The following is a 25427-nucleotide window of genomic DNA, read 5'->3' on the forward strand; positions in this document are numbered from 1 at the left end:
TGAGGCCAATAGAAAGGGGACAAGGAAAGTAAATAAACAGAAAAACATCAAACAATTTTTAAAAACCCCAAAAAACTACAAACAACCAACACAAAAACTTGCACGCAGAAACAGTACTTTACTCAACAGAATTAGCTAATAAAGAACATAAAGAGACTTGGAGTTTCACTGGGTTAGGCTTCAATCCTTATTACAAAGTTTATCAATTATTGAATAATATTTATATGAATTATTTAGCAAACCTTTTATTTAAACAGGCATTTGGTAGCAGAGAAACTGGAACAAACCATTTAAATCCTCAGCTTTATAATCTAAATAGGTAGGCTTAGCAGAGATAAAAGTCACATTTCACAGGGAAAATCCATTTGCTGGACTCATTTCACCTTCCAAATTTGTTTCCACTCCTCAGAAACAGCATAAGATGAAGTTAAAAATCACCTTTGGTGCCTGGTGCTGGTGTGGAGTGCAATACCCTCCCCAGCACCCCACAATCCCACCACAGCTCCCCCAGAAGTGATGGCAGAAGGGGCCAATGGCCCCCGTGCAATCCTCAGCACCATGGGGAGGGACAGGGCTTCTGCCTGGCCCCGGCCAGGCCCTGCCAGAGCAGAGGCTTAGGGGGTGGTTCTCATCATTCAGCTAGAATAACCTGCAAACCACAGCTCTCTTCTCACTCAGAGACACGGGCAGCTCTCACAGCTGTCCCTTTCAGCTCCACAGCAAACATTCTGATGACTGCACTCAGATCTTGCAGCCGCTTCATCCTGGTGCTGCACACAGGACTCATTCATTCACACAAAGAGGATTACTCACTCCCTGAAACTGGGAAACTGAGAATAAGCCTGTAGAGCATTGTGACCAGCAATTCTGTCTTTCCAGTCAATATTTAAACTCCATCAATAGAGTTTTGTGAGGGAACTTGCCCCCAAAGCTCCCTTTGAAAGCTGTATGGGCCTTTCTCAACTCAGTGCTCTGCAGTCAGCACAGGGCTCCTTCAGTGCCCAGGCTGTGCTGCACCTGGGCAATCAAACTGCTTAATTACTTCAATGCTCTATATGCACAGTTATAGAACAGAATTGTTAAAGCTGAATCATTAATCATTTGAGCTAGATCAATAAATAATTATCTGTGCCATACCACTGTGCTCATAAACAGAACCTTCCAGACACAGACACATCATAAATAAACAACAGCCACAGGGACATGTGCAAGAAAGGAAAACAGACATTCCTCACAAAAGCTGCTTTTTTTTCCCCAAGTGTGTAATAGTGAGATTTGTGAAGTGCCAGAGCTGTGAACTGATAATTTATTCCTAAAACAATTAAAGGCTTTTGAAAATTTTATTACGTAAAGAGCAGAATAATAATTATCATATCTGGTATTATTTCTGCACTATAATTTTAAAACTGACCAGACATGCACAAAGGCACACAAACATGAGCAAAGTGATCATGACATGGCAAGGAGCAGTGATGGGGGTCTTGACTGTTACTTTTATGTAACAAATTTTCTGCAATAATCTAAAAATTGTGAGAGAAGGGGGAACAAAAAGCAGGCATCCAGTCACTGCCACCATTAAACTCCATTTTAATGCCCATGACATCTTGGAGAAATGACTATTTAATTACCTCCTAATTAGGAGCCCTCCCACCCCCACATGTCTCTGATCTCTTCTTCTTCTCAGATAACTCTGGGAACTGGAGCTTTAAGGAGAAACAGCAAGCACTGCAAGATTTGTCAGCCCTGCTACTTGAGTGTTTTCCTGTTTTCAAAACAGAGCCCCGTGTGCTCCACCAAGGTGCTCACCACCAGACAGGACGTCACAACCAGGCCCATATCCCAGCTCTCATGAACCACCCTTGCAATGTCCCTTTTCAGCCTCTCCAGAGACACAAGTCCTTTTTTCAAGAGGAACCTTGCCCTAGTTTCTGTGTAAGTAAAATTCTTACACAAGATTAAGAAAATAAAAGTAAACAAACAAACAAAATAATCCCAATAGTCCTCTAATAAAATCCACATAAGATAATGCATTTTTCATAGTGCATGAAAATATCAATAAAGATTCAAGCTCTTGTATAAATCAATTATTCTCCTATTTCAAAAGCTTCTGTGCAAACAATATTTCCTTGAATTAATACAATACATTGAAGTGAAAGTTGTAATTTTACTATAATTGCATCAATAGAGCAGTCACATTCCTCCATACAAAACTCTGAAGATGAAATTTTAAAGCATGGCTCATAAATACAAGGAGAGAACAAAATAGCCTCTTTTTTGATAATTAAACAGTTAGCAGCTAAATTGCATTGTAATTGATTGGAAAATTGCTTTTTTAATGAGATTTAGTCATGAGGAAATGGCTTTTTTCTTCAATACATCCAATGTGCACTGGGGTCATTTAAAGAGCAAACTGCCTTCCTGGACTCTCCCGCAGAGACTGAACTTTGCCTAAGAAGTGTCACATCACCCAGCAAAGGAGTCGCAGCCCTGCAGCTCGCTGTGCTGGGCATCCGACACGTGCAGGGCAGACGCAGGAGTGCACTCAGGGCAGGGCAGCTGCAGGGGCTACAGGGGACACTCCTCCCTGTCCCAGGAAATGAGCTCTGCTGTCTGTTTGGCTGGTGCTGGGCTGGGCTGGGAGCAGTGCTCCAGCAGAGGCCCCAGCTGGACAGTCTAAATAGACAAAACAATGTGAGAGAAAGTACTGAAGTATCTTTTAAAAGATGTATTATTTCAGACCTAATGTACTACTACGATTAATACAGTGCGCCAAAAAGATAAAGTAGCCAAAAGATAAAGTAGCCTTTCTTCAACACCAGAAAGGCCATTAAAATATTTGTTTTCAATGATATAGGAAACAGTCTGAAAGAAATCTTGTCCAGCTACCTTAAGAGCACTGAGTAAGCACACATCAAATGCAAATTATTATTTCACAACCATTAGTTATAGGAATTTTCCAAATGCTACAGGAAAAATGATTTTGAAGAATCCTGGTTATTGCAAACAACCTATTATGTACAACAACACATGCATTACACAGTTAAGTCAGATTTTTAGTGTTTAGTTTCCAAGATTTCTGTTAATGTGGCTTGGACTGCAATATAAACAGCAGTGATCACAATCATTTGTTGCTGCCATAGCAACAGAGAAAATTAAAAGGGCAAACACTGCAGCTGAAGTGGCATCACAGTTGTAGCTTATAATTGCCTGGCAGTAAAATGCTGTGTGCAGGGTAGCAGCAGCTATCTGCACAGATACTTGCAGGTATCTGTGAAGCAGGTTTGCTTGCAGAGATCAAAGTCATTTAGGTCAGTTCTGAAATCAAGAATGGGCTCCAGTTCTCATTTTTCTACAGTTCCTTTTCTTTCTTTTTTTTTTCTCTCTCTCATGTAGGTAGATTTTAAAAAAGGAGTTCAGAGCAATATTATGGAGATTTAAGCCATGTCTCCATTCTTTAGGCTTCTAATTTGGAGCTCCAATGTAACTATTATTTGCCACTTCTGTTCTATATTTTAGAATGTGGCGAACAACAGAGTCCCCACTATTTATGCAGTTTCCACAGCACAGGGATGAATTTGCTCTATTCTGCTTCCTCTGCCATCCCTTGGAGACATTTCTGCCTACCTTAGTCCACTCACTCTCCCCTGCTTGTTACTTGCACTTTTACTGCATTTCCTTCTGATTTTCAGGGACATGTGTTCATATACCATAGGAGAAGACGGTCCTGGTCATCTATCTAATAGTTTACTTTTTGCAGGGTTTTTTCTAAATAATCAAAAAAGGACTTGAACTCAAGTTTCTGCCAAATTTTATGCCAATGTGACTCAACTGAAGACACCCCGAAAGACCTTCAGCAGCAAATGAAGAGATGTCAGTTACGAGGTACTACGCAAGTTACATAGTTGAGTATGGCTCATAAAATACATGCTGTTTGTTTTAACATGCTGAGGTGATGTGGGGGCCTTGTGTTGGCTCAACAGATGACTTTTACCCTCTGGATTATTGAAAATCCACACTCACAGAAGACAACAGTAAGACAATGAGATCCTGCATTGTCTTTTGCAACAGAACCACTGAGAAGCAGCAGTGGGCAAATTCAAAAATAGGTCATTCAGCTTCTCCCCATCAGCTCACTGCAGGGTATATTGTCAGTTTAATTTCCTCATTTAGTTGCTTCTGATTCCCATAACAGTGTTTTTGAATCACAACAGTGTTTGAGAGTAGGATATGCCAGCTGGCTTTGCAATGTTTTGTATATACACAAAAATCCTGCCTTCAAATGAGATTAACCTTTGAACAAAATTAATATACACACAGCATAGTGAGAAGCAGTCAGAAGCACATAGCACTTAGGAAAGGGAGAAATACGAGGTGTTCTTCATTCTGGTGCCTCAGAGATTGGTGTTAAAATTGTCACTACAAGAAAGGATTGATTAAAAAAATACTGTATGGAGAGGCATGTAGGTAAGGATTTACTAGGGAAGGAGGGCCATACAGAAATGGATTGCCTCCTGCCCCTGCCAAGTATAAAAATGTGTCTTAAGCTTCAAGGTAAAACACTGAAATCTCAGAGTATTTGAAACTTCAGCAGTGCTTCAGGAGTATGATGCCATGTCCTCTGAGTACCTATCCTGGTAAGGCTGAGCTTCCTTTTCTTGCACAGAAATATATTTTTAATCTGATAATGGTTTTGTGCTTGGAAAATACAGCCCATCTATTTTTTAAAAGAAACATACAGTAACAAAACAAATCCTCATTACCGAGCAGAACGACGGCACACTTACGTTCTTGTCTTCTCTAGTATCTTCCAGTTCTATCTCCTGGGGAAATCCAGACCGAGCTCTACTATCCTCCCCGGCTGCCCGGGGAAGAGCACGTTGGGTCTTTATTGCCATCTAGTGACCGAAGAGAGCGCATTGGCACACCGAACACACCTGGGAATTTGGAAACCGACAAATGCTGCTTTTCTCTGCCTGAACTTCGTGGTACCCTGTTACCCGCATCCCTTACGGACCTTGGGCCTCAGCTTTGCAGACGTGTGGGAACTGCTGCTTTCATACAATCCCGCCACTCTGCAAATGAATTGGCCCTTCGCCCTCCCACCAGGACCAGGCACTTTAGACAGAGGCCACTCACAAAACCAAGGAGCCTTGCTTTGTCCCCAGGGAATACACCGAGCTTGGGAGCAGGGTCGCCACGCTCCGCAGAGTATCCAGCCCCAGAGTGACATTTGGGGTGGCATCAGATGGTAACAGCCATCTCCTCACCCTGGGAGAAGTACAGAGATAGATTGCTTACAGGTGTTTTGAAGATCCATCAGAGATGTGTTTTGTTTTGGAGGCTCTCTTGGTACTGAGACAGACTCCTGGCAGCTGGTACACCTGCAGACAAGACACCAGAGCATGCCGGGGGGCTGCAGAATGCTCCAGGCCATGGCACCTGGCTCGCTGCTCTCTTTTTCCAGATGCTGTTGTCTTTGACCCAGCTGGCACCTGACGTTATGAATTACCGAATGGTCCCGCGCCCGGGCTGGTCAGGCTGCTCCCGGCTCTCCTCCCGCCCGAGCCCGAGCCGCGGCCCCGCGGGGGAGCCGGTGCCACCGACAGCCACACGGCGTCACCCACAGCCACACGGCGCCACCCGCAGCCACACGGTGCCACCCGCAGCCACACGGCGCCACCCACAGCCACACGGTGCCGTTGTCACCCACAGCCACACGGTGTCACCCACAGCCACACGGTGCCACCCACAGCCACACGGTGCCGGTGCCACCCACAGCCACACGGTGCCACCCACAACCACACGGTGCCACCCACAGCCACACGGTGCCGGTGCCACCCACAGCCACACGGTGCCACCCACAGCCACACGGTGCCACCCACAGCCACACGGCGCCGGTGCCACCCACAACCACACGGTGCCACCCACAGCCACACGGTGCCGTTGTCACCCACAGCCACACGGTGTCACCCACAGCCACACGGTGCCACCCACAGCCACACGGTGCCGGTGTCACCCACAGCCACACGGCGCCACCCACAGCCACACGGTGCCGGTGTCACCCACAGCCACACGGTGCCACCCACAGCCACACGGTGTCACCCACAGCCACACGGTGCCACCCACAGCCACACGGTGCCGGTGCGGCACCGAGTGCCAAACACCCCGTGGGCCTTCGCGGAGGAAACACCTCTCTAGTAAGCCACGTTTTCCCGCCACTCCAAAGGGAAGGACTGGAAGGCTAAAGCCCGGCCCTGTGATCTGAGGCAGTTTTGCAGCCCTTTTCAGGCACAGCAACCTTGGTGCTGCAGTACGAGGTGTGACCCCCACAATAACCTGTGACGGAGTACAAAGATAGTGTGCAGTGCTCTTGGGGTAACAGGGCTGTTGTGTGCATCGTTGCTTTACCCACCTGTTCCTGCCTGTTTGCTGTCCCGTGAGCATCCACTCTCCCTGCATGTTTAACTTTCCTGCCATTGGACTCTTATCAGTTTTCACTTGCATTTCAGGAGACAAAAACCCTTAATTATCCCTGGATGTTTCTGCCATCTCCTGAGATGAAGGTGTTTGTGCTGGTCCTGGGTTCAGTGGTTCACTGAAGTCATGGCATGCAGGGTTTAATGTTTTCTAATTGAGAGGGCTCAGCCCGTGGCTGCTCATTCAGCAAAAAGGAGCTTTGTCTTCTGTCCACCAACATCTCTCACAGCATTCCCAGCACCTAGCCAGCCAGCCAGCCCTTCCCATGGCGAACCTAAAACCATGCTGTACACCTGCATAGGTGAATCCACCCCACCATCTTTAGGGCCGAGCTTCAGCAGAAGGCCCTGTGGGACGGCCCAGCTGCAGGCCAGACGCAGCGGGGGAGGTCGCTGGGGGCTGTGAGGCAGTTAGGAGTGAGGAGAGGGTCAGTTGAGGGAGGTTGTGATTGGCTGGAGGAACGCGCAGCCAGCCATGAGCGGCAAGCTGATTGGGTGATAGGACACTTGGGCAGCAGCGCCGCAGCTGAGCCAGCCAATGGGGGCCCTTCTTCTGTTAAGTTCTGTTGGCCTCAGTTGGCCTTCAGTTGTGTCAGAGGCATATTGCGATTTCTGCAGGAACGGGATCTTCTTCGGACCCGTAAGGAGGTCCGTGCCCCTTTGTTCCCCATTGCTACAGGGTCCTGGGCATTCGGGACGTCAGTTGTGACTGTGTAAGTATACCCTTTGCACGTAGGAAGCCAAGGCCAGTGTGTCACTTCTCGTATTTACAAAGGGTTGGAAGTGGCAGCAGAATGTTGCAATAGTCACAGGTCACCAGCATGTCAAAAGACTGAGTCTTTAAGAGCTTGAGGTGATGTGGAACATGTGGCATTGGAGTCCCTGGGTTGATAGGAACGTAGTCCTCTGGGAGATGGAAAGCTAATAATCTTTCTTTTGCAGAGTTTGTCCAATGGCCTTGCTATTGTTCAAAACACACCAGGTTCTATGATCCTCATGGCCCCTTTCATTTTTCTCTCTTCTATGAGAGGTGGCCAATTACCTTAATTGCAAACATATAAAGAAAAAGAATCATCAGTCATGGAGGGAAATTGAGGCAGCTGCTGGGTTTGCCATTATCTATGCCCTGACACCTCTCTCTGCCAGATACTGCAAAATCACCCACAGTGGTGTTCTGAAAAGAGAGAACATGCAGAAGGAGAGAAGGCTGTGAAAGAAACCTCTGCACATCAAAGCAGCAAAAGAACAGGAACTCGGGAATGTGAAATGCATACAAAATACTCCTGTTTCCTACTCAATGGCTAGCATACTCCTGCCATGTGGTTCTTCCTCTGCTGCCTCTCTTACAGGAGACTCAGATAACACTAAGGAAAATCCTAGAAACTCTTGAAATCCCCACTTTGTAGGAGTGAAGATCTCTTACCAATTTTTGCACAACTTGCTCTCTCCTGACATTTTTCTTTTTATTCTGCTGGACATCCCTTCTTCTAAGAGCAGAGAGGGAAAAAACCCTGAAACTGAAAGGCTCTGTTGCAGTAACTCCAGCCCAAACAGTTGTTTAGCCAAAACATTTTCTAAAGGAAAAAAAGCAGCATTGCCAGACAAGTATTGGGGTTTGATTTTCAGTGGCAGTTCCACACACAAATTAATTTGATAATCCTTAGAGAAACTCTGGGATCTCAGTTTCCTTCTTTCCCATATAAGTTTGATTTACATCAGCAGGTGGCAGGGTTCCTCCACCCCATCCCTGTGTGGCCTCTGCCCCCAGCACCCGGACATGCTCCAGCCCAGGAGCAGAGGGAGCCTGTGGCACCCTGAGGAGGGAGGCATGGCATGAGAGAGCCCTCCTGGCTGCAGGGCCTCAGGGCTGCCTTGTGGTGAGCAGGAGGGTAGGGGCATGCTGCCATGCTGCCATGCCCTTTGCCTCTGGAGGGATGGTCATGGTAGTATTCGGCCCCCCAAATGCACCTTGGCCTCCCTGGGGCAGCTCTGCTTCCCTTGGACAAAAGCTGCCAGCTCATGGGAGGTGTTTTCCCTCCATCTCCACCCGGGAAAAACCCTTCCTCAGGCCTCAGCCTCCCATTCCTGGGCGCACATGGGCTGCTCAGCCGTGCTCAGCAAATGCCCAGGCCCCACTGGTTCCCCAGTGGCCCTTGGAGCGTTTGGGGTACCCAAGTACGTTCCAGGAGAAATCTCCAACCTGCGTTAGCCAGCACTGCCTTTCCTCCCTGGGGGTACTTTGCTGTGATTGTGATGGACTGACAGCACAGAGGCCCCAGGAACAGCACGTCCTGTCTCCTCCTGGACCTCAGCAATACATTTTTAAATAGGTAACTTCAGAAGATATATAAATTAGAGAGAAAAATTAACAGAACTTCATGTTTTCAATGCCAAGAAGTTTTAAGACTTTCTGAAGGAAGGTTGAGCGTTTGTGTACCTGCTGCTACAACTGATCCCTTATAGCTCTACAATGCAAGTAGTGTCTTGGATGTGACAGACCCTACCCACTGTGGAACAATGGGATACAGGAGATGCAGAAAATATTAACTAACCTTCTTAGTCCGTCAAGTAGGGGCACTAATAATAATTCTTTCACTTTGCAGGAGTATCAGAAAGAATCATTCACTAGTTTTTGCACAATGTATCATAATGTCATAGACAACAGCTGCCACAGATGTTTCTCAGAAATTGGTGTGGTTCACTTCCCATCTAAACAAGCCCCTTCTGTCCCCCCTTTTTCTCTGGGAAAAATGAAAGCAGAAGAAAAAGGAAGTGCAGTAAGCCATTATTTAGATCTGGGAATAATGAATGTTTATCAGGATTTTGTAACACAAATTATGTAATGAAGCAGAGAAAAGGCTTTTGAACAAATATGTTAATGAGATGGCAGCTAAGGGGGAGGTTACAGAGCTGCCAATTCTGATACAAATTTTTAATGTGATTTTCTTTTGGATCATTTTCTTTTGCGGTCATTAGCCTGCACAGCATTTGAATGGGCTTTAGGGCACAAACTATGTGGGAAACACCAATTCTAGCTCAAGAAAGACTGATCAGCAACATATACTGACTGAGAAAATCCCACTGACTCAAAATTCAGAATGAGGGCTTTTATGTAGAACATTGTTGGGCACGGGGATTGTGCCGACAGGACTGTTCATTCAGAGTCTTGAGAGCTTTTCCTGGAAAAATATCAGATGCTCCACTGGGAACTTAGTTGAAAGCTACTCCTGAAGCAGGACAGTGGGCTGGCAGTAACTGGGAAGGACCGACTGGAGGGAAAATGGAGAGCAATGAAGGAGTGAATGCTGGTAATAACTCTTTCTATTTAAATTCTGCGTAAACCTTCCAGTGCATAACATTACCGTACAGGACCTCTTCTAGGCACCTTTTGAAGGCAAGAATCAGATAGAGGTAAGTTCTGAACTGGTTATTTTTTAAATATGACTTTCAAAAGCCCAAGTAGAAAACATTCTTTTTCTGCTACATCCTAGAATATCTCAGGGTCAGTTGTTTTAATTTTTGTTTCTCAATGTCAAGTATGATACGACTTACAGTCCTTGTTTAATTTTATTTTGTTAAAACTTTTGTACCTCTGGCTGTTGCATGGAGCATGCAACATGAAAGAACTTTTAAAAGAATGTGAGGAGTTTTTGTCTCGAGAGAGAGTAGCAGTAATCTAGGTCAAATGGACTGTTTAGAACAAGTAAACTGTACTTGTGTGCTTGGGCAGCATTTGAATTAGAAGCAGAAAATACGTCTATCTGTAATTAAATGAACCAGCTTCTGCCTGTAAAGCCACCTTTTCACAGACCATTCCTATCCTCCAATAACTGGAGTAACTGGGATGATTGCCTTGTAGAGAGTGCAATATATCAGAAAAGCAGCTTCTCAGGAACAAACTAAGCTATAAAAAAATCTGTATTTTACAATTTTTCTGCCTGGACTGACCCTGGAAATTCTACTTTCTAAGTGGGATTGGTTTTCAGTCCCTTTCTCTATGAAATAATACAGGTCAGCCTTTCTTTACTAGCCTTCAGCAGTGTCCCACTTCTAACTGCAACTCTTGGCCATGGTTCACGTAATTGCTTCTGGTATCTGAAGTATAAAAGGAAAGATTGCAAGACTCTGCATGTGGTTTGACAATGCTGTCAAGGTCACCTAGGCATCTTCTGTCTTGAAAGCTGCAGTTGTTCCTGCCACAGCTGTTCCTTGCCCAGCCATAACTAGCCCAGTCTCTTGAGCTGGCTCTAGTGCTCACTGAACACTTCATTGAACCTATTCAGCTGACAAACAGCAGAAAAATGTTCTGCTTTCTTTGTCAAGTTAAATCAAACGAACCCCAGAGCCACCAGCTGAGAAATGTTGCAAAGGCCAGGGAAGGTTGGTGGCAGTGAGCCACAAGATGGGCTTGGCTCTGTTACTCAAACCCTTAATTCTTGACACGCTTCAAAATACCGGGGTTTATTAGGGCAGCAGAACAGCAAATGGAAAAAATGGTATCTTGCAACCAGGAAAAGGGATTTCAAGTACAAGAGACCTGATTCAGCTCCTGCTTCCACCTCACATCACCACCCATGCCCAAGCCTCTTTGTAACTGAAAAATTTGAGTTCCTTTGAAAACTGATTTGAAACTGACTATCAAGAAAAACAAGACAAGTACATTATTCAACACTAGGGTACCTAAGGATGCTACAGTCTCCCGCCTCTAAATGATGTCGGCAACCAAAAGCTGGTTTTACCCACTGCTTCTAAAGCACTATTTAAAGCTATTGCGTTCAGAGCCATACTGACTAGAGGAAGGGATTCCTTTTTCTTGAAGGTGTGCAGTGGGTGCTCAGTTAGCATGAGCTGAATTTCAGGCTGTGGGAGCTTTTTGTTTGAAAGCTCTTTGGATCACCTAAAACTCATCCTGGATGTTTTGCAAGCGCTTAGGCTCTCTGCAGCTCCCTTCTACCCAGCTGTCAGACCAGTTCTGTAAAGCAAGCAGCCAAAACTTTGTCTGTCCTCTCCTTGGCACAGTGAAAAGGAAGATCATAATCAAATTGTATGAATGTCAGTTTGCAATAATTCTGCACAGTAAGGGAATATTGATTACCTTTTCTGTATTGACTAAAAAAAAAGGACTGAGCCATGAGTTAGCTAGTTTAAATTGCCCATGGAGTCCCATGTCTCATCCCCAGGTACAGCAAGCAAGTCTCTTTTCACAAGATTAGTCCATCTAAAGGTATCAACACATTTTTTGTCTTTATGGGTTTTTTTCTTCACTGCATCTAATTGAAACAAGAAGACAACAAATCACATTTGCACTGGTCTATCAGAGTTAACCTTAGAACAACTCCTTTAGAATGAACATTTTGCATTATTTAAGTGCTTCAAGTCCTTTTTTCCTTTTTTGACTAGGAACCATTTTTTCATTGGAGACAGGCCACAGGAATTCAAGTTTTGGCCAATTCCCCACTTTCTGCTAGACTTTGCACTGGTGTGAAGTGTGTTTCCTCTGTGTTGGTAAGTTACCCAGAGGGACAGCTCCGAAAGGTTTGAAGATTTGGAATCTGTCCAGATCCGGTTGGCTACTTTTTTCTTAGTGGGCATTCACTGCTTTTATAAATGAAAAGTAACATTGGAGTGTCTTGTTTTGAACTTCTGTCACTCAAGTTCCTTTGGTCAGCAGAGGACAAAGAGTGCAAGCTGTAGTCAGAGCTCCCTCATTACTTGCTGTGGAATCTGAAATTCTTTATTCCTGTGAGTAACTGCTTGGTAAGACTGTATTAAGAGATTGCAGGATCAAATTGTTGAGATATGATTTATGCTGACTTCAGTTTCAAGTGGCTGTTGCCATCCCAGAAGCGAAGCCTAAAATATCAACTATTTGTTTGTCCTCTGTCTAGTTGTCCCTTTCTGCTCACTCAGTCGTGCTGGCCACCATCAGTAGGGCTGTCCCTTTGGATTCCAAGGCTGCGCTGTCGACAAAGTCACTGAAGTCAACAACGTCAAAAATAACCTTTCAAGTTAACCTTCCTGGGTTATTTTTAACCCAGATCCAGAGGCCCAATGCCTCTCAAAACAATAGCAAAACACAGCCATGCATGCCTGCACAGACCTTTGTTTTGGGGAGATCCCCACCGTGGTTTTAACTCTCCATTTCCCCGAAGGAGCTCAGTCCTTCCCCACCGCGGTGTGAATGAGCGGGGGCGATGCTCCCTTGGCGGCCGCAGCAGCTCCCGAAAGGGGCGGCGGCAGCAGCGGGTCCCTGCACGCTGCGGGAGCCTGTGCGTGCCGGCGCCGCTGTGGCGCTCCGGGAGCAGGGAGAGCGCTCCTTGCGCGCTGTCCCGCCGGCGCCGGTGGCTGACACGCAGCCACTGAGCCGCTCTCCTCGGCACCGAGGGGCCGCAGGGGAGGGGTCCCCGCAGGGCAGGGCAGGGCGGGGAGGGCGGTCGGAGCGGGGCCGGGCCGCTGCGGAGGCTCGTTCGCTGCCGAGCTCAGCCGCGCCGCTGCCCGGGGCGGCCCCGGCGGGGCGGGCGGGACGTGTCGCCCCCGGCCGGGTCCCTCCCGTCCCTCCCGCCCCGTACTTAAAGCGGCGGCGGCGGGCGCTGCTCGCGCTCGCGCCCTGACCGTGTCACCCCACAGAGCATGGCCCCAACGTGCCTGCAGTCCCTGCTGAGGTACCGCTCCTTCGCCATCCTCTTCCTCACGCCGCTGCTGCTGCTGCCGCTGCCGTTCGTCGTGCCCACGAAGGTAGGTGAAGGGAGCCCGGCTCCGGGCCTGCTGCCCGCGGGTGACCGCACTCCGCCCGGCTCCGGGCCCTCCCGGCGGCACCCGACCCACCGTGACAATTAGAGGCACTTCATTCTGGGCCAGGACAAGCCCAGGCGTAGCTGGCCGGCATTGGGATTGTCCTGCATTATGTCCTAGCGAGTGGAGTCGGCGGAAGGGCAGGAGTGCTTCCCCCAGCTCTCTGCTGAGGGTCTGGTACTCCTAGCACGTTGCTTGGTGACATTCTCCATCCTGATGCTGTCAGCGTTGTGCTGTACGAATTGGTCAGGATTTCAAATGCCGTGTCTTCCAATTCATCCATCTTACTCCAGGGATGGCGACGGCACAACTCCTTTGCGTTCAGTGGAGTTACACCAGCGTAAAATTGCAATAACCCAGGAAAGTTTGAGCTTTTAATGCCTTGTAGACTTCTTGATCAAGTGTGGATGCTGAGTTTGCAGTGTTTTAGCCTACTAGAGCTTTGGAGGCTATTCTAATGCCAAAGCCAGCCCTTCTTTTGAGCAACTTGTATTGCTCAATCTGTTTTAAAGTGCGGAAAAATTTTATCTGTGTTCATAAACCAAATTGCCAACCTTTCTTGTTTACCTGTCTAAGTTATACCAGCCTGGCCTTTCAGTTGAATGGTGGTGCTTTATACAATGAGGAATTCCTGACTGTTAAGCTCTACTTTGATCAAAACCAGGAAAGATAATTTCCAAAAAAATTAAGTATGTCTTCAGTTTGTCGTTATTTGTAGGCACATTTTGTCATTAGTCTAACCTAAGAAATTACAGTATTTTGCAATGGAAAGGCAATATTTCTGTCAGTGACTGCTTTTTCATCTCTCAGCCAGGAGTCAGGCCACTGTGCTTTGTGTCAACCGCACAGAAACACCAAAGAGACATTCTGTGACTGTTTCCATAAATCACAGATATATATATATATAGGTATAAATACAAATATATACTTAATTCCAAATCTTTTGTTGTTTGAATTGGCCACAGTTGCTGGAGTTGAATTATAAGCACGGCTGTATTTTTGAATTTCACATAAATTATTTACTCTCTACTCTCTAAAACCAGGATTTTGAATTTTATTCACTTAGAGTTGTTTATCTGTCTTTCATACTAGCAACAGATTAACCACAGTCAGTTCTACCCTTGCATTACTGCAGTACAGCATGAATTGTATCATGAGCTGACCTCATATTTATAAAGGGAAGGGACTTCTACAGCATCTGCCTGATATCTTCTAGTCTCTGAAGAATTTTTCATTTCAAAACTTGGTCTGTAATTAACCTGGAAACTTGAGGGAAAAAAATTCACATTACTTGCAAAAGGTGTTTTCTGGTTCCTAAACTTTTTCCCCAACACTCAACAAAATTAACGAAAATACACCCCTTCTTACTAATAACACCTGATGTCAGTTTTTAAGTGTCACTGTCACACCATTTATTTTAGCAATAAAGTCATATTTGTTGTGTTAGAGTAAAATCCCATAAACACATGCCCTAAATAGGAGCAAATAGTGAGCTACAGGACACCGACTTCAGCTTTCAAGCAGTTCACTGTTAGCTAATGAATACCTGCTTCCCCTGACAATTTTTAGAGTACAAACCACAGAAGGCTGGGATACAGAAATGCCTGCTCAACAGCCCAAAAAGACAGGTTACAACAATTCTAAACTAGGGAAACACCTTAGCAGGTAGGGACAATATGACATGGGAAAATAGTTTAACACCTCTAATGTGCTTAGCCACACACACACAAAAAGAGTTTTACTTTAGGGGTTCCTTTAAAAAGCAAAGAAATTTTAAATTATTCAGTGAAATAGTTTCTGAGCTCAACTGTGTTACTGGACATACATCAAAGACCTGTGAATTTCAGAAAAGCTAATCATCCACACTGGGAAATTTGGCCATCCATTAAAAAAAATTAACTCTATATTGCTGTTCTTGGCTCCTAGGTGTAAAATCTGCTGACCTCAACCACCAAGAGGTACTTTTATACGGCAAACTATGCACTTACCTAGTGGTGGAAGATTTGTCTTTCTCACAGCATTTATTTTGTGTGGTTGTATTAAAGCAAACACTATGGTCTTCTTGGTCAAAAAGATCTTTTTTATACAAGTGACTTCAGAATATTATTTAAGAGCACAAGTTTAAGTCGTCATTCAGCATAACTTGTTAAGCTACAGACAGTGGAGTGTGTGAGCCACTTTTAAGAGCTACCAATGTGTTTCTTATCTTTAAAAACAGTTTCTAATGCTTAAATGTGTCTTCTATTATTGCAGGAGGCCAGATGTGCATATATCATCATTATCATGGCTGTGTACTGGTGCACTGAAGTGATCCCCCTGTCTGTCACCTCCCTCATGCCAGTGGTGTTTTTCCCTCTGCTTGGAGTTCAGACCTCTAAAAAAGTAAGGAACTTGTGCAATCCATGTCTGATACAGAGAAATCCAGTGCTCTAATCCCTCATCAATATTTAGCCAACAAGTCTGTATTATACGGGAAGATGCTGAAGTACATACACATTTGCCCAAAGTGTTAAGAGTGGGGGGCTTGAGGTGGTAGAGGGGAGGATCTGTTTTGGACATGGGTCCTGCTGGAGAGCATCCCACTAGTGCCAGCAGTTTGTGTGTTCCCAAGCACAAAGGGGAAGTGAAAGTGGAGCTGCCAGTCTTCTGGGAGATGTCAAAATGCATGGGGCAAACCTGTGGGAGTTTGTCCCGTAGAGCCGGCAGGCGTGCTGTTTGTGCTGGAGGCACGAGGCACCGGCTGTGTTCGGGATCTGTAGCCCAGGTTCACCGCTGCCCAGCAAGCGGATAAAGGCAGGTTGCTGATGCTGTTGAGAAAGCCCTTTTGGAGCTCAATATTTCCAGCACCTTCCATACTTTGAACCCCTAGCTGCGTTTTAGCACACTGGTGTCATTTTGCACAATGATGCACAAAGAGCTCCTGCGCAGGCAAGTCAGCAGTTACACAGGAGATCAAGGGTTCAGGAAACTGCAGGGAGCTTGCAGGCAGCAGCTGCCTCTTGTTCTAGTGTTGGCTGGGGCCTGCTCCAGTCCATGGATTTGAGAGGGTGTAAGCAAATTGTACTAGTGAAGCAAGTATTTTGGCCTGATTTATCTTCTCTGTCTTACAGGTGTGCTTGCAGTACCTAAATAGCACAGTCATGCTCTTCTTTGGAGGGCTGATTGTCGCAATTTCTGTTGAGCAGTGGAATCTTCACAAAAGGATTGCACTGAGGGTCCTTCTGATTCTTGGGGTGAAACCTGCACTGTAAGAGTATTACATTGGTTTTCTCTTACCTCTTGTTAGTTTAGCAAAGGCCCAGAGATGGTATTTAACAGTCAGCAGAGAAGGGATCCTTCAAGAGTCAATTTAGCTGTACTTGCAGAGTATCCAGAAATGAAGTCTAGCAACAGGAGCAGTTTATTTGTACTTAATCCAAAACTTGCATCTGAGTAAATTTTAGAGGCTTACCATTGGGGACAAAATTATGACAGACTTAATTATGCCCTGGGATTCCTTCAGTGAAGGTGGCAGAGCTGTCCTAGAAGGGAGTCTGGCCCTGCTCTGTACTAGTGGCTGCACACATCCCTGCCTGGGCTTTGCTCTCCAGATTATAGTGACTACAAAGCCTGGCAGCATCTGTTCACTTTCTTCCTCTCTCCTCTGTGTCTTTCTTTTCAGCCTGATGCTGGGATTTATGTTAGTCACTGCCTTCTTGTCAATGTGGATAAGCAACACAGCCACCACTGCCATGATGGTTCCCATTGTCCAAGCTGTCCTGGATGAATTGGACATCACAGAGCATGAGTTGACCACGGTGGAACCAGCAACTGGGCAAACAAATACAGCGATTGAGCTGGAGGAAAAGAGCAAATCAGGGTCCACTGCAGTGAGTGGTAAGGGCCTGCTGACCCATAAGCTGATGCTACTGAACTTGCTACACTCGGCTCCCCAACCTAGGAGTGTTGTGTACCCTTCCCGAGGAAAGAGGATGGTAATCTGACTGAAATCCTGTAAATATATGACATTTAGGTTTTACAAAATAGCTTTTAATTTTGATGGCTGCCGTTTTGTATGCTGGTGCTAGAGCCCAGACAAGTTGTGATGTTCTTTCCTTCAAGCTGGAGTCATCCTCCCAGTTCCCCTAGAGTTAACTGCCTGTTTAGGGAAGTGAAGAGCATATCTTGTGGGAAATAGCCATCCAAACCCCCAGCATCCCACTTTCTAAATCTTGTGATTATCAGTGGGGATTCAGATTCTAGGCCATGTAGGACTATTTGTAAAAATTACGTAAACACAATCTATTTTGGCTATAGGGTAATAAATATCTCTTTATTGACCAGATGTTATGTGGAGATAGGGAGAAGAAAGAGGACTACTTTAAAAGCCACATGGAAAAGAGGAACTGGTGTAATTTGACTCACATTAGACAAATTGTTCTTTTGTGTGATCTTATCCAGATGCTTGATTCCTCAAGGTCCTGTGCTACTGATGTGGTTCTACAATAGGTAGATATCTGTGGTATTTAGGTAGATATCTGTGAGCTTTGTAATTAAAATAAATATGTGCACAAACTCAGACCCTCTCATTTCAGTGCTTTGCTCTGCTGTTAGGCAGGGCTATATTATTAAGTATGATTAAAGATCAGATTACAAGTGTAGTGAAGATAATAAGAGTGTGCAAAAAATACCCTTTAATATTGTTGAGTTGGTTGCAATTGCCATAAATTCTTTGTCCTGCTCCATTAGTCCAGTCAGACTTCAAGATTAGAGTGTTAACCTCAGAGAACAATGGACACAGCAGTAAAGTTTTGTGGTTATTGTAAATTGACAGAATGCCAAGCAAGGATTTGGGTTTTAGGTTTTTTTTTTTCCTGCCTGTATTCCCATCTGTTAAAGCTAGTTGGGTTCTCGCTGTGGAATTGGAATGGTTTCAGTGACTACAACATTTGGCTGGTGGTGAGCCTCTCTGTGAAACAAGACATTACTGAAAAGGAGTTGTGGCACTGATGTGGGCAAAAGCATCCTTGGATCACATCCATCAGTCCATCAGCCTCTTTCTTCTGCTCCTCATGAACATTAGTCTGAAGTATTTAGGTAGATATCTGTGAGTTTTGTAATTAAAATAAATGGCACATACAAACTGGAAGCACTAAGCCTACAGATCCTATCCTGAACTCTCTGCCTTTCCAACTTTACCTGAGGCAAATAAATTTCTTTCTGTCTAGGTGTAAGCAATGAACAAGTCACTGATGACCCCAAATCTTCTGAGGAAACTAAAAGGCGGAAGCATATATGCAAGGGAATGACACTTTGTGTATGCTATGCTGCCAGCATTGGAGGAACTGCAACACTTACCGGAACAGGACCAAATATGGTACTGAAAGGCCAGATGAATCAGTGAGTAATTTTTGCTGCTTCTTTTAGTTACACTGTCATACTGTTTGTGTGACCAATTGACTGGTCTTAGATGACAATTTCAGTTGTGAACTTCAAGCAATTAGTTGAGGAACTGAGACTGAGAAATGTGTATGAAGTATTTGGCCTCATTTTTTTTGCTTCAGCATCTTTTAAAAGGAAGCTATGTGATGGAATTAAGGTCTTCTGAGAAAATTGGAAATTCTTGTTGGCAACCAACATGCAAGTGGTCGATTATGCGATATTGGTTCTTCTGTGTCCTCTTTTTCAACTGAAATGCAGCACATCTGGAAGAAGAACTGCAGTAAAAAGCACCAGAAGAATGTAGATTAACTCTACTCATAAGCACACTGAAGAGAGCTAGAAGGAACTTGGCCCCTCCTGTAACACTGTTCCTCCATGCTGTGGCTGTGGAAACTGTGCAGTTGTGTTGTTCTGTCACTGCTAAACTGAGGCTGGGAACTGATCTACATGGAACCCAATCTGCAGTGGAAATTTTTCCAACATTGCTTCCTTGTGTTGCAAGTACTTCAGCCTTAGCTGCTACATTATCTCTTGGTTTTAACATCCAGCTGGAAGTTTGCTATTGATATTTTTCCTCCAATCATTATTGGCAAGCACAGAGAATAACAAAAATTGCCTTTCTTAAAACATTGTCATCATTGTTTCAAGCCAACTAGCAACTTTTTCATCTGTTGAAGGCAGCAGAAGTACAGGCGTTAATTTCAGGGAAGACATTTCTTGTTCTCTTACTAGAGTGATTTGGGAGGAAGAAAAAACTATCCTTTCTTGGGATAAATGAACAGATGTGTTAGAAGTGAAAAATGTCTGGAATGAATGGGAGATCTTTCAGCCACACTTGTCTGACTGAGACCTAAAGTATCAACATGAGCTCCTGTATGCATCAAATTAAAACGTAGGGAAAACTGACAATCATTTAAGTTCTGCTCTGGAATCAGGCTGCCTTCTCTCATGACTTAAATTAGGCTGTGGATGTTACCTATGATTGCTCGTAATGGTTGTCGTAGATTACATGCATAATTGTCTGTAGCACATTTTAAAGGGGGACTAGATTGCTAAATGTTTTGACATTCATGCAGAAAATAATTTCTTTACAGGTTATACCCTGACAGTAATGATATTGTGGACTTTGCTTCCTGGTTTGGATTTTCATTCCCAAACATGGTCCTGATGTTGGCACTAGCTTGGCTTTGGTTACAGTGGTCCTTCATGGGACTCAAGTGAGTATTTATCTACATGATATTGTGTAAACCCCTCAGTAAGTTAGTGCAGATCTGCTTTCTGAGACATCTGGCTAAAACAAATGCAGTGACAAGTTATTAATTTTGTAGCAGAGAGCAGGTCCATTTCACAAAAATTTTGAGGTCTGGAAACCTTTTGTGTTCATGGGAGGTATATTAAGGCAAAAGCCATATACATTCTTAATCTTCAGACAAAATTGCCTTTTTATTTTTCAATCTCTCGCCTGTGAATTTCAGCCCTGGGAGAGCTGTCATAGCTGGTTTGCAGCCATTGATTCAAACCTGACTTTTTCATCCTGAGTTACTCCAAATTGCCATCCTTTGATAGACCATATTCTTCTGTGAGAACTGGTGTGTCCCCACAAAATACTTTGGCACCGTTGTAGTTTCTTTATTTATGGCCTCTGCTGTTGTCTGTGTCTGTCCCCAAGAGGGGCAGCTGCAGAGTGATAAGGATGCTAGATCCCTCTAATATGTTCATTCTTACAGTATTTTTTTTCTCCCTTTTTTCAAAGCATAAAAAAAAACTGGGGCTGCGGGACACAGAAAACTGACAAAGAAAAAGCTGCATACAGTGTGCTGAAGGCAGAAATGAAGAAGCTAGGCCCTATGTCTTATGCTGAAATAAATGTCCTCCTTTTGTTTATATTGCTGGTGCTCTTGTGGTTTTCCAGAAACCCAGGCTTTATAAAAGGCTGGTCTAGCATAATCTTCAAAGGAGGAGAAAAGTAAGTATTTAGGTTTTTTTCCATCTTTTACCCACTTGGTTATTAATCAGATTCCCTTGTTCATACATTCCATTTTGAATGTGGGATCATTAATTCCAACTTTACCTGACTTTACATGTTTGCTGGGCTTGATACAATGGCTTGTACATGACACTACCAATCATCTGTGATTTGACAGTTTGTGCTGCAGTGAAAAGGCTGGAGACTGAGACATGGAGCAAGCTGAAGTTCCCGAAAGAAGAGAAAATTCTGTAATCTTGGTCTCAGTCACACTGACATACACCTTGGTATTTTGTTTGTATGAGCTCCAATCAGTTGCAGTGACATTTGAATATTTGGTAATACCACATTTAAGCAACACCTTAGAAGTCACTGGAAAATTGATTTTGTGCTTGGAAGGGCTTCTTTGTGTAGTGTTTGTGCACGGCATGTTAGGAATAGAAAATACATTTTGGGGCTATCATTCAGGCCATTTCTTTAGATGTCTGTCTTTGAGATACAACTGTTGAATCTTGGCTTCAGTGCAGAGAAAGAACCCTATTCCAGGAGGGATGAGTTGTCATCCAGGACTCTATTTATTAATGTGTATTGTAGCTTGTTTCTTTTATTATTGTGTTTAAATTATGGCAGATCTGAGAGACTTCAGACATCAGCTGATGTCCTATTTTGCTCAAGCCCCAAATGGGATGGCAAAGTCAGTGACTAGAATGCTGGGATACAGCCCTTTTCTCGGAGAAAGGTGTCCATTTTCTAACCTGTATTCTCTTTTCTCCATTAGGTATATCACTGATTCTGTTCCTGCTATGTTTGTTGCCCTGTTACTGTTTGTCCTTCCTGCTCATAAGCCCAAATGCATAGGCTGGAATACAAGCACGTCTGACTCTGAACAGACTGAAGAAGGTATTTAAAAGAGGGACTGTAGTACTGTGAAACATCTAACCCGCTCAGCCAACAAGGCAGAAATATGCACTGGATTTGCATGCAGTTCTTTAGAGCATCTCACCTGCCTCCCTTGTTGGGCAGTGCTGGGGCACAGTCCGTGTCCGTGTGCGTTACCCTCACCCTGTGCAGATTTCTCAGTGCTGTGCATCTGCCCACCAGTATCTTGCAGAACAGAAGATAAAGTGTCTTCGCTCTCCTAAAACATGTTCTTTATTTCTCACTTCAGATAAGAAAAAGCAATTTTTTTCACCCCCGCTGCTAGAATGGAATGTGGTTCAAAGGAAGATGCCCTGGAACATTGTGCTGCTGCTGGGAGGAGGTTTTGCTTTGGCTGATGCAAGTGCAGTATGTCCTGACATCTGTTTTTCTCTGACTCAAAGGCAAAATTCCCTGGTTTGTTATCTAGTCCTGTATTACTGGGCATGCACCCAAAGCCAAACCCAGTAGCAAAGTTCAGATCTGAAGGGAGATCTAAATTAGCAAAAACCAAGGAGAGGTGAATGCTTGTGAGTCTTCTTCAGGAATTTTTGTTCTTCAAAGCTTCTTTAATTTATCTTACCTCTTGGAGACTCCCAAGTAGGTTGGGATCTTCGCTGTCTGGACAGTCCAGAAAAGCATCCTTTCTTATTTCTGTAGTCATCCCAATCCCAGCCCTGACTAGAAAAGTAGAAATATAGATAGCACTTGTCAGATTTTCAGTACCATTTGAGGTTTGTTTGAGGGTTATATATCTTCAGACTTAAAGCAAAACCACTGCTGAAGTGGTCGGAATGAAAATCCTGGGTTGATGCTGTGTTTATAAATTCACAGAAAAGGCAGCTAAATTCCCAAGGAAGGAATCTTGAGGTGAACCACATTGTTTCTTTCATCACTGCTAAATACATCTAAATCAAAGCAAGCGTTAGCTGTCAGTAGAGCAATATTTTGGGGAAAGTCATGTTCACATCTGAGTTTTGTGGCTAATTAGGTTTAAACCATGGGGCAAGTTAAAGCTCTGGCCCTGACATTCATCCACCTACAACACACATAGATTATTAAAGTTCCAGAGCATTAAAAACTATGAAGTCAGATTTTGTAACCTGTTTGTATCAACTACTGCCTGTGTTCCTACAATAGAGCATCCATACAGAATCATAACCTTCAGAAACCTTAGAAAAATGTGCCAAGAAGCTTCTGGGCCATACACTAAGTATTTGCAATGACCTCAGAAAAATTTTCTTATTCAGCAAGAAAACCAATAATTTTGTAACCTGTGTGTGAGCAAGTATTTGGTTTCTGGAAGAATCAGAAAAGTGGGATTCAGTGTGATGTCCAGTTGGCAAGGAATTTTTTTTAGTTTTTGTGACAGATAATTGTACTTTCCTGGATGGTGTTTGTATAGTTCTGGAGTCCTTTAGTATTATTTGTCAGGAATGTTGCCCATAACATGGCTTCACTGTTTGTGAGTCAGGGGTTCTGAACCTCACTGAAACCCACTTTCTTTCTTGCAGAACTCTGGGCTCTCAGCTTGGATGGGTCGTCAGATGACACCACTGGGATCGATCCCACCATGGGCCATTGCATCAGTGATCTCCTTCATTACCGCTGTCTGCACTGAATGCACCAGTAACACGGCCACAGCTACTCTTTTCCTGCCTGTCTTTTCATCCCTGGTAAGATTGCTTCTGTCCTGTTACCCTGTCAGCTGGAGGATCAGAGTTAAACTGCGTGGCAAAGCAATATTGTAATTATTGTCTTGGATGTTGCTCCAGTGTACTTAAAAGGAAGCCAGGTCATGCCTTCTGTAAGGTGTGTGCCTTGACCCTGGAGAGGGTGAAGTGACAGTCACTTTTTCCATACAGTTCAGCAAACATCAGTTACTTCTGGTCATTTTGAACCATCAACTTAGAACTGGAAAAACACACACACACCAAACCCAAACCAAAACAAAATCCAGCACTTTCTGATGGTGCCTCTGAATTATTCATCTTCACATTTTGTGCTAAAATACTCAAAGTGGTAGGCCTGATTATTAGGAATGTGCAATTTCTCATAGGAACCCAGAACAATTTTAAAACTTAAGGAGGAAAACCTGATAAGTTTTGCTGCCTTTTCTGAGCAGAATCAAAACTGTGGCATAAAGAGAAAAATAGATAGCTTTGTTCTTTAATTAGAAAAGGACAAACACTTTATTCTAGACTATTTCCTCAAAGCAAAATTACCCCAATCAAGGTACTGAGCTATTAATAACTTAAATTGGCACTTAAGTTTTGAGTGCCACAGAATTTATGTAAAGTCTAAGAGTGTCACTCCACGTGCCTAGTAATTATAATTCCCATTCCTGGAAAAAGGGTGGTCCGAGGTCAAAGAAATGATTGCTGGATATATGATATATTGCATATTTGACCAGAAATCTAAATTATGCCATAGAGCAAAATAAACAACAAGAAAGAATCAAGCCTTGTTTTTAAGTATCATTAGACAGGAAACAACAGCAAGTTATCTTTAAGCACATGTGGATTTCAGAATAAAGTATTTGTGAATTATTTTGGTGATGTAGTACGAGACAACAAAATAAGTCTATGTATCTCATTGGTTTGGGGTAGATTGATCCTTTATGCTTTTCTTTTCAAACACCCCCAGAGTGATATTCTCTCCATTTCATTGCAGGCTGAATCTATCAGGATCCACCCTTTGTATGTTATGCTGCCTGGTACTCTCAGTGCTTCATTTGCCTTCATGCTACCTGTTGCAACACCACCAAATGCAATAGTGTTTTCTTACGGCCACATCCGTGTTTTGGATATGGTAAGATAATTGCCTTCTCTCTTATCTGAAATTCTCCATTGCTTCCTTCCTGAAATATGGTGAGAGTTTAATTTTCTTTGCATAGTATTTCCAAAGTACCAGGAAGCTGTTATGGGCTGTAACTGCAGCTCTATGCCACTCTCTTCTGCAGCATTAATATTGTGATAAAAATTTGCATCTCTGAAGTAACAGTACTTCTCTCATGGGCTTTGGCAGACATACAGATTGGCCCAAGTGAAATGAAAAACTGACAAGTCATAAGTCTCTGAAACCTGAAGGGTTAAAGTCCAGGCATGCCCTGCAGTGTTCTGGGGCTTTGGCAAGTGTCTAAAGCCTTGTCTCCACTGGAGCTGAAAGCAGAAGGTAGCAATCAGTAGCCCTTGGCTCTGGTCCTCTGATTTTCTGCCAGACCACACAGGGCAGGTTTTGGGCGGAACACACAAACATTACTGGTTTTCTAACTGGATACTTGAAGAGGGCATAAGCTGTTCTCTGACTAATAAGAGGGACGTGTTACACATGCTTTAAAGTTCCTTGACTGGTTATATACATAGCAAAGCGCTCAAAGGCTTTGCACAGTGTGTTCCCTGGTGTCTCCACCTAAGCAAGGGCAGAAGGCAGTGGATGCAGTGGTATTCCTGTGATTTATTTGACCATCTTTCTTGTGTATGTACAAGTAGGTCTTGCTGCAGTTTGCTGTGCTGGTGTTTGGTTATTGTTGGTTTGGATTTTTTTCCTCACAGGTTAAATCTGGACTAGTGTTGAACATCATTGGAGTCTGCTGTGTCTCACTGGCCATCAACACGTGGGGAAGGCCTATGTTTCAGCTGGACACATTCCCAGCCTGGGCAAACAGCACAAGAAATCAGTGAGCTGTGAAGAATTCGTGTGTTGAACTAGGAAAGTACCCTCAGTACTCCCTGTTGCCTACAGTCCTGTATAAAGTCTCATCACCACTTCAGATCCAGTGTTGGGTGTTTGCTGCCTTCCAGCAGTCACACATCAGTTCAAGTTTGAACCAACCCAATCTTACTCCAGTTGTG

General features: G+C 44.2%; 1 protein-coding gene across 2 annotated transcripts; it reads left to right on the forward strand.

The window, feature by feature from the left end:
* The first annotated feature begins 8506 nt into the window (after positions 1-8506).
* LOC128944040 (Na(+)/citrate cotransporter-like) lies at positions 8507-25427 on the forward strand. 2 transcript variants are annotated; one of them, XM_054287122.1, is made up of 14 exons: positions 8507-9887; positions 11877-11981; positions 13104-13211; positions 15522-15650; positions 16379-16515; positions 16930-17144; positions 18476-18647; positions 19784-19906; positions 20443-20655; positions 21434-21555; positions 21824-21942; positions 23088-23249; positions 24247-24384; positions 25128-25427. In XM_054287122.1, exons 3-14 carry the CDS (start codon positions 13107-13109, stop codon positions 25254-25256), a joined length of 1764 nt encoding a protein of 587 aa, XP_054143097.1. In that variant the 5' UTR covers positions 8507-9887; positions 11877-11981; positions 13104-13106; the 3' UTR covers positions 25257-25427. The 2 variants fall into 2 exon arrangements, with proteins under 2 accessions (XP_054143097.1, XP_054143096.1); XM_054287121.1 differs by having other exon boundaries at positions 8507-9784.

This window comes from Melozone crissalis, unplaced genomic scaffold (assembly GCF_028551555.1).
Source record: "Melozone crissalis strain CALT ecotype California unplaced genomic scaffold, PUWL_Pcris_2 ptg000057l_1, whole genome shotgun sequence".
Taxonomy (NCBI): domain Eukaryota; kingdom Metazoa; phylum Chordata; class Aves; order Passeriformes; family Passerellidae; genus Melozone; species Melozone crissalis.

Bases quoted from the DNA above. Each gene is read 5' to 3' on its own strand.
- LOC128944040 (XM_054287121.1), top strand. The intron at 23,250-24,246 runs GTAAGATTGCTT...ATTTCATTGCAG, and splicing joins TGCCTGTCTTTTCATCCCTG to GCTGAATCTATCAGGATCCA. The intron at 24,385-25,127 runs GTAAGATAATTG...TTTTCCTCACAG, and splicing joins ACATCCGTGTTTTGGATATG to GTTAAATCTGGACTAGTGTT.